At 36.8% G+C, this 9794-nt stretch overlaps 1 protein-coding gene across 1 annotated transcript in view; it reads right to left on the minus strand.

Annotated features, from left to right (window-relative positions):
• Positions 1-8216, minus strand: part of CYP2C (cytochrome P450-like) — a 28715-nt gene extending 20499 nt beyond the window's left edge. The window contains 3 exon segments of the mRNA NM_001171265.1: positions 3651-3800; positions 5560-5722; positions 8020-8216. Coding sequence (NP_001164736.1) covers positions 3651-3800; positions 5560-5722; positions 8020-8187 — 481 coding nt within the window. The 5' untranslated portion in view covers positions 8188-8216.
• Between the last annotated feature and the right edge of the window lie 1578 nt (positions 8217-9794).

Consider the following 9794-nt stretch of genomic DNA (forward strand, 5'->3'; position numbering starts at 1 on the left):
ACCATCAGATTGAAGACCTCTCTCTCTCTCTCTCTCTCTCTCTGCCTCTCCTCTCTTTGTATAACTCTGATTTTCAAATAAATAAATGATTAAATCTTTTGCATAAAGGAATTCATAGAATTAATAAAAATTAAAATGTATATATTAACTAAAAAAACTTCAGATTCAATGCAATCCCATCTTTAGAGAATTAGGAAAAAACCTAAAATTAATATGAAATCATACAAGACACGGATTAGTCAAAGAAATCTTAAGATAAAAAGAGACAAGCTGGAGTCATCAGAATACCTGACTTTAAAGTGTACTATAAATGATCATAACTGAAACACCTTGTACTAGCATAAAAACTGGCACATAGACCAATGGAAAAATTAGAAAGCTTAGAATTAAACCATGTACATACAGCTATCTGATCTTTGAGAAAGGTACCCAGAACATACATTAAAGAATGGATAGTAATTTACATGGTGCTGGCAAAAATGGGTGTATTTATGTAGAAGAATGAAATTAGATTCCTACCTCTCACCACATACAAAAATCAACTAAGATGGTTGGAAGGTCTAAATATAATAGCAGAAAATATAAAATTGGTCATTAATAAAATCCATGTTCTCTTTTTCCTGTGTACTTAATTCATCATATTTTCCAACCCCTCTTACAAATATGTGGGGCACTGTTAAAAAACTATGGCTTATGGATATGATAAAAATTTTGTATGCCATTTGCATGCCTGGTCCAAACACTATTTGCTCTTTTCTGCTTTTATGACCAGACAAAGAAGTTACATAAACAATGCATGACATTAGGAGCCAAATATGGAAGATATCAGAGACTTTCTCCTTATGGTGTCTGAAAAGGCTAGTATGCCAATTGCTTTACCTCTTTTAACACTTATGTGAGCGGACATTGAGCTTCTGTTATATATGCACCACCATATCATTCTTAGCTACTTGTAATACCCAGAAATCAATCCAAACATCTACAGCCAACTCGTATTTGATCAAGGATCCAAAACCAATCCCTGGAGCAAGGAGAGTCTATTCAATAAATGGTGCTGGGAAACTTGGATTTCCACATGCAGAAGCATAAAGCAAGACCCCTACCTTTCACCTTACACAAAAATTCACTCAACATGGATTAAAGACTTAAATGTACGACCCAACACCATCAAATTATTGGAGAAATTCTGCAAGATATAGGTACAGGCAAAGACTTCTTGGTAAAGACACCAGAAGCACAGGCAGTCAAAGCCAAAATTAACATTTGGGATTTCATCAAATTGAGACGTTTCTGTACTGCAAAAGAAACAGTCAGGAAAGTGAAGAGGCTACCGACAGAATGGGAAAAAATATTTGCAAACTATGCAACAGATAAAGGGTTGATAACCAGAATCTACAAAGAAATCAAGAAACTCCACAACATCAAAACAAACAACCCACTTAAGAGATGGGCCAAGGACCTCAACAGACATTTTTCAAAAGAGGGAATCCAAATGGCCAACAGACACATGAAAAAATGTTCAAGATCACTAGCCATCAGGGAAATGCAAATCAAAACCATAATGAGGTTTCACCTCACCCCAGTTAGAATGGCTCACATTCAGAAATCTACCAACAACAGATGCTGGAGAGAATGTGGGCAAAAGTGGACACTAACCCACTGTTGGTGGGAATGCAAACTGGTTAAGCCACTATGGAAGTCAGTTTGGAGATTCCTCAGAAAACCTGAATATAACCCTACCATTCAACCCAGCCATCCCACTCCTTGGAATTTACCCAAAAGAAATTAAATTGCAAACAAAAATGCTGTCTGCACCCTAATGTTTATTGCAGCTCAATTTTACAATAGCTAAGACCTGGAACCAACCCAGATGCCCATCAACAGTAGACTGGATAAAGAAATTATGGGATATGTACTCTATAGAATACTATACAAAAGTCAAAAACAATGAAACCTGGTCATTTGCAACAAGATGGAGGAATCTGGAAAACATTATGCTGAGTAAATTAAGCCAGTCCCAAAGGGACAAATATCATATGTTCTCCCAATCGGTGACAACTAACTGAGCACCAAAGGGGAAACCTGTTGAAGTGAAATGGACACTATGAGAAACAGTGACTTGATCAGCTCTTGTCCTGACTGTTGATGTACAATGTAATACTTTAACCCTTTTAGTATTTTCTCTTTGTTTTTGTTCTAGTAATATTGGTTGAACTCTGATTTTTTTTGGACAGGCAGAGTGGACACTGAGAGAGAGACAGAGAGAAAGGTCTTCCTTTGCCATTGGTTCACCCTCCAATGGCTGCCGCGGCGCGCCCCGCGCTGATCCAATGGCAGGAGCCAGGTACTTATCCTGGTCTCCCATGGGGTGCAGGGCCCAAGCACCTGGGCCATCCTCCACTGCACTCCCTGGCCACAGCAGAGAGCTGGCCTGGAAGAGGGGCAACCGGAACAGAATCCGGTGCCCTGACCGGGACTAGAACCCGGTGTGCCAGCGCCGCAAGGCGGAGGATTATCCTAGTGAGCCGCAGCGCCGGCCTGAACTCTGTGATTACCACACAATTATTCTTAGGTGTTTAAATTTTAACTGAAAAGTGATCCCTGTTAAATATAAGAGTGGGAATAAGAGAGGGAGGAGATATACAATTTGGGACATGCTCAATAGCACTTGCCCCAAATGGTGGAGTTAGAATCATGCCAGGGGATTCCCTTACAACCCCATCAAGGTGGCATGTACCAATGCCATCTCACATTTCCAGGTGATCAATTTCAGTTCACAGTTGATCACACTGATAGGTCTAAGAGTCAAAGGGATCACACAAACAAGTCTAGTGTCTGCTAATACTAGCTGATAGAATCAAAAAGGGAGAGAACAATCCATCATGGGAAGCGGGATACACAGTAGACTCATAGAATGGCAGATGTCCTAAATAGCACTCTGGGCTCAGAATCAGCCCTTAAGGCATTCGGATATGGCTGAAGAGCCCATGAGAGTATTTTAGGCATGGAAAGCCAAGACACCCTGGGGGAGGGGAAGGAAGACCTAAATGGAAGATCTCTGTGAGTGAGATCCCAGTGGAAAGAACAGGGCCATCAAAGAAGGAGGTACCTTTCTCTGAAGGGAGGAGAGAACTTCCACTTTGACTATGACCCTGTTGGAATAAGATCGAAGTCGGCGAACTCAAAAGGCTTCCATAGCCTTGGCAACTCATGACTAGAGCCTAGGGAGATTACTGATGCCATAAACAAGAGTGTCAAATTGTTAAGTCAACAGCAGGAGTCACTGTGTACTTACTTCTCATGTGGGATCTGTCCTTAGTGTGTTGTCCAATGTGAAGTAATGCTATAACTAGTACTGAAACAGTATTTTACACTTTGTGTTTCTGTGTGGGTGCAAACTGATGAAATCTTTACTTAATATATACTGAATTGATCTTCTGTATATAAAGATCATTGAAAATGAATCTTGATGTGAATGGAATGGGAGAGGGAGTGGGAGATGGGAGGGGTGTGAGTGGGAGGGAAATTATGGGGGGGGAAGCCATTGTAATCCATTAACTGTACTTTAAAAAATTTATATTTACTAAATAAAAAATAAAAAATACCCAATCACTAGTCTTAATTATGTAAAGAAATAAAGAAATATATACCATTAGTTTTTCTTAATGCTTGTATCAGACATAAGGCTTCCTCTTGAATTCTTTCTTCAATAGTTTTCTTTCCCATCCCCAGATTCCGCAAAACTGTGAGGGAGAAACGTCGGGTTTCCTTCCATTTTTCTCCACTGCTGAAAACAATTCCTATCAGGATTTAAACACATACACATTTGAATATCATCCATGGTTATGAATTCCAGATGAGAGTACTCATTGTAAAAATTGATAGAGACATAGGCAGTAAAGTCAACTCAAGGAATTGCCATTGAGCCTTAACTCTCCTGCCCCTTCTTTCAACTCAACCTAATATTCTATTGTTGGGATTGTAGATTTTACATATTACTTAGCTCTTCATCATCCATCAGCCTTGAAACCTTGTAATAACTCTGCAAGCCAAGTATTTTCACTCAGTGACTGTTTAATGACAAGGATGATGAAAATGATGGAGGTAAAATGTTTTCTCAATGATCAGAAATGTAAAAAATCATGTTGAGTCCAAGTCAGAGATTTAATTTCTCAAAGATGACTTTTCTACTGTAAGTGAATTTTAGGAAAAACTACCAGGGGAAGAAATTTTCAAGAGTCAGATGACTTTTCTGCTTTAGAAGAACTCTCACAACTATTCCTAAGATAAAGGATACCATCCCAGGTAATTCTCATTTAAAAATTATTCAATTTTTCTTACTTAATCTCTTTTGGTGGTATTAGCACCAAGGAATTTCAGCATCAGATTTCCAGAGTCAAGATAAAATTGAGAGAATAGGACTGTATATCATTGTCCAAGAGTCTACCTGGAGAATATTCTGGAGAAGAGGACCCATTTGGACCTTTTCTTTTCTTTTCTTTTCTTTTCTTTTCTTTTCTTTTCTGTCAGGCAGAGTGGACAGTGAGAGAGAGAGAGACAGAGAGAAAGGTCTTCCTTTTGCCGTTGGTTCACCCTCCAATGGCTGCCGCGCCCGGCGCACCATGCTGATCTGATGGCAGGAGCCAGGTACTTATCCTGGTCTCCCATGGGGTGCAGGGCCCAAGCACCTGGGCCATCCTCCACTGCACTCCCTGGCCACAGCAGAGAGCTGGCCTGGAAGAGGGGCAACCGGGACAGAATCTGGCGCCCTGACCAGGACTAGAACCCGGTGTGCCGGCGCCACAAGGCAGAGGATTAGCCTATTGAGCCATGGTGCCAGCCCCATTTGGACCTTTTCTATTTTGTCAGAACTTAGTGACCCATCAGGTGACCAAGAAGTTTAAGCACAACTCCAAGAAAAAATGGAAAATAATTCAAATACTTAATTACTCAAAAAATATTCTTCTAATATAAATTCCAAACCCTATTCACTATATGTCCTTTCACAATCCTCTTATCATAATATATCTTTGCTTTAGGCTTTGCGTTCACTTGAAGTCAAACATTTCTTATGCATTTTGGGAAGAAAACATGATAGAAGGGAAGGCTGGAAATATACCAAACACATGTTGGTTCCTTGCATATAATATAAACTTCTTAAAATATTCTCTTGGCCCCTATGAATCAGGCCAGGAAGCTACATGTTTGGTGAATGGGATAATTCCATCATTTATTTGCTCTCTCCTTTCAATCTCCTATATAATTAATTTAACTGGTGATCATTTAAATTAATGTATCTTAACCAAAATTCATATAACATTAATGGTTTGGTGGCTTGCATTCACTGAATTTTATGTTCCTGTGGTCTAATGTGTCACATTCATGGATTTCACAAATAAATTAAGGATCTCATGTGGACTAAATATTCACACACTTTCCATGAAATAATGAAAAATGTATGTCATAAGTTTCTCCAAATGTTTATAGCTTCTCAATTTGTTAGCCTATATGGAATCTTCAACTCACAAACCCATGCATATTCCCCAAACAGAAGCATACCTAATCCTTTGGTGACTCTGTCAAACACTGGGAAAATTCCCCTGCCAGAAAACTCCTCTCCCCTATCAATCAGGGCCTCTTTGACTGTTTCATATCCATACAACACCACAGCGGGCTTCATTCCAAAATACAAGGTGAATATAGAACCATACTCTTTTGCTAGCTGGAAGAGGAACAGGAGATGCAAAAGGAGGCAAGAATTTAAAAAGTTAAATGTAGATAAGTGATAGATACAACTTTAATGTTATTAAAAAGACATTTCATATGCATCCACTAAACACAATATTTTAACTTTTAAAACCATTAATTTAATAAAAAAATGTTTGAATATTAATTATTATCATTTTTCTAACATTTCTATTATTATTGTCACTATCAATATTTATCCTATACTAAGTTCCTGCTATGTGACATGGGCTATATAATGCATTTGATCATAATATTTTATTACCTTTTTTTCTACCATTCTGCTATTACAAGGAACTTCTTCCATTCTGCAAATACAACGAATTATATATTCCTAGACTAATAATTGTGTACATTTATCTATTTTCTGTATTTTCATTTTAGAACCAGAAACCCCTAAGTTTTACTAATAATGGGGAATATGAAATCCTGATCATAGACATTGCCCAGTTTCACTTGAAGCTAGAAATAGCCATTTAATTGTGTCTCCATAAGTGAAGTCAGCAGTAGTGATATGTGGAAAGTCAACCTTGTTGCATTAAAAATTATTTCTTGCTTTCCCCTTTCTTCATACTTATGGGTTGACCCTCACTATAACAATGCCAATGAAAACAACAGTCTAGGGGCATGAGACAGTAGAATTTTAAGACTAAAGAAAACTGGTTCTTATAAGAACATCATGGAGTTGAGGCACCATCAACACTCACTTCTAGATCATTAAGTGAGATGGAAATTAGCTTCTATCTTCATTTACTCATTGTACTTTGGGGGTCTTTCTGTCACATCATCTTATGTCATATACTAAAGGATATAGGACCACACTCTTTCCACTTCCTCATGATGAACTCCTTTTGCTACCTTACAAATGATTCACAATGAAGCAACCAGAATGATCTTTTCACAAGGCAAATATTGAAATAAAATCCTTTAAGTATATTATTGGAATCAATTTCTCTTTGATGAAAATCAATATTAAAATATTGATATTATTATTATATTAAAAATGAATATTAATATAGTAGCAAGAACTACACATTCTGGACTCTGCTACAAGTAAATGATCTCAGGGGTTGATACAATCTCTTCAAATCTAGACCCCAAAGCACAGGAAGAAGGAGCATCCCAGAGCAGAACTCTGAGCGCCTATTTCCTTAGGGAAACGATATTTCTTATACTTCCTTCAGGTTTTAGATAGCTGGTGCTATGGATCGACTTGGACAAGAGACATTATTGGCTAATTCATTAACAACAATCATAAGACTGAAAATTCTTGATCATTTATTTATTTCCTGGACTTCAAATCAATATATGCCTTATGAAAACTTACTGTTATGACTGCAAATCAGAAGAATGTTTAAACTTAAACCATGTTTACATAAATTAGACTTCACCAAAGAATAATTACTATAAAGAGGATCTAAATTGAACAAAGAATTCCTACTTTGGCAATTTCTTTTTTTATTCTTTTTTCAATTTTTAAAATTTATATTTTAAACAAATTTCATGTATTTAACATATACAGATTTAAGAGCATAGTGATAACTCCTACTCTACCCACTCTCTCACCCACGCTTCATGGATCTCTTTCCCTTTTGATGAGAATAGGCACATAGCTGCTGAATGAGGAGAACCTAAGGACTGCTAGCAGTATCTGTGTGCAGATACCACAAACCCCACCTCGACTGTCTGACTGGAAATATACAATATTATTGCAGGCTGGACGCACACATTCCCCATCATGCACCATACACCAACACACTGTATTAAAGATGACCACAGATGTGCTCCACCCCACAAGTAAGAGATGCCATGCCTCTTCTGAGATCCCCCAAATGGGACATGTTAGTGAATGGTACTCATGCCCTGCCAAAACTTTGCCCCCTTTGAATGTTTAGCTGGGCCTTGTCCCAGGCCCTGCTTCCTATAAATTTTTATAGAGGTAGCAGTCCTTCCTTCCTCATGAGGAGAGGTGGCTTACACTCACATATGATTGCATAACATTGCTTTCAATAAATCTGGCTGCCTGCTCCCTTTACATATATCTACTCCTTGATTTCTTTTCTTGTGTGAATCCAAGAGTTCAGAACAAATGCTGAAAGGGTCAAGGGCCCCATAATGCTCCTAGCTATATACATTCTAAAATTACATCTATGTATCCAATGGACAATTTCCTTTAAAGCCTTCTCTTCAATATTCCCTTGAAAATCTTTTCCTGTTATCAGACTGTCTTATTCACTCTTTGTAAACAACTGAGAGAAAATTGATCACACGTACCATGCTTAAGGATTTGTTGATATTCTTAGTTTCTAGCTGTAGCAGATTTCCAACAACTGGGAGAGGAGTGGGTCCAGGTGGGAGCTTCCCTTTGCCATGGGTTTTCTTCCACAAAGAAAGAAGAACCACACAAGAAAGACAAATCCCCAAGATAATGAGGAGATCCATGGCTGTGTCAAATGCAGTGTAAAGTTGAGCATTCAAAGACTTTATAAATGCACAACAATCTTATCACCAAATATGTACTAATCTTTGAACCTTCAATAAACATTGCACTTTGGTCTTACGGTAGGAAAAAAAAACAATCATTTTAAATGTTGAAATTCCCACTAAATACTACCTTTCACTTCTCCAAAAAAAGGGTTTTTTTTTTTTTTTTTTCTAAAAGGTGTCATGGAAAAACCAGAGGCATTAGAGGAGAAAAGCCAGTCTTAGAAAATACCATAGATATCCCAACTCTCCAGAAAATAAACAAAAATGTTGAGACTGAACAATGCTAATGAATGAACAGTGCATCACAAAAGAAATCAAAATAGATTAAAAAATTATTGAATGAGTAAAAATAATAGCACAACACATCAAAACTTATGGGATATAGCAAAAGAAGTATTAAAAGAAAATTTTATGGTAATTAGTGCCTATATCAAGAAATTGGAAATGTATAAAATAAATGATTTAACAATGACCTGAAAAAATTACCTGTACCCTATGTTTATAGCAGTTCAATTCAGAATAGCTAAGATTTATGGAATCAACCTAGATGTTCATCAAATGATTACTGGATAAAAAAAATGTGGTATATGTGCACAATGGAATGCTACTCAGACATACAAGAATGAAATCCTCCCATCTTTTGTGACAAAATTGTTGCAACTGGAGACCATTATACTTAGTGAAATAAGCCAGAACCAAAAAGGCACATATCCCATGTTTTGCATAACTTGTGGTAGCTAATGCATAGAGCACAAATGAATTAATGTATATGAGTGATTCTGACATCTTGGGATTTGATTATTGTTTATAGCCTTTATCTATTCCTGATGAACAGTGATCTCTATGCTTTTTAGTTGTTGAAACCTTTAGGTAGTGGAACATTTAGCCTGTGACTATAAACTAAATTAAAAATATATTATCACAAAAATTTTTAAAAAATGAAGAATAAAGGGAGGGAAGTATAATTATATTCTTAGACTTATATGTATTAGTGACATGAAATCTGACCTCATATTAATAAAAATTATAAATATTAATATAAAAAAGTGCCTCTCTTATTTATTAAGTTTAATAAGCACTGTAGAGAAAGACAAGAGCCACATAGTTTTGCTCATATTTGTGGAATCTTACATGGACTTCATAGATATTGAGAGCAGAATAATGGTTACCAGAGGCTGAGGGGAGGAGGCTTAAGGCAGCACAGGAAAGGTTAATTAATGGTATTAATTAAAGTGAGATGGGTGAAATAACTTCTGGTGCTTTACAGCACAGTGTGGGCAAACATATTGTCCTGATAACATAATGACTACAAGCAAACATAATGTATTTTTAATTATTCAAAATATAAACACAAGGTACTTTTTGTTTATTTTAAAAAGGCAAAAGAAAGGATCTTGAGCATTTTTAACAAATGACCAGTATAAATTAAATAAATGTAAAGACTAAAAAGGAATCATTTGTATAAAAACTAGGTGCAAAATAGAAATGATGAAAATTAAAAAAGGGGTTAGTATTGCAGTTAAGCTGCAACTTGGGACCCCAGCATCCCATATAAGAGCATG

The sequence above is a fragment of the Oryctolagus cuniculus genome, chromosome 15 (assembly GCF_964237555.1).
Source record: "Oryctolagus cuniculus chromosome 15, mOryCun1.1, whole genome shotgun sequence".
In the NCBI taxonomy this organism is placed as follows: Eukaryota; Metazoa; Chordata; class Mammalia; order Lagomorpha; family Leporidae; genus Oryctolagus; species Oryctolagus cuniculus.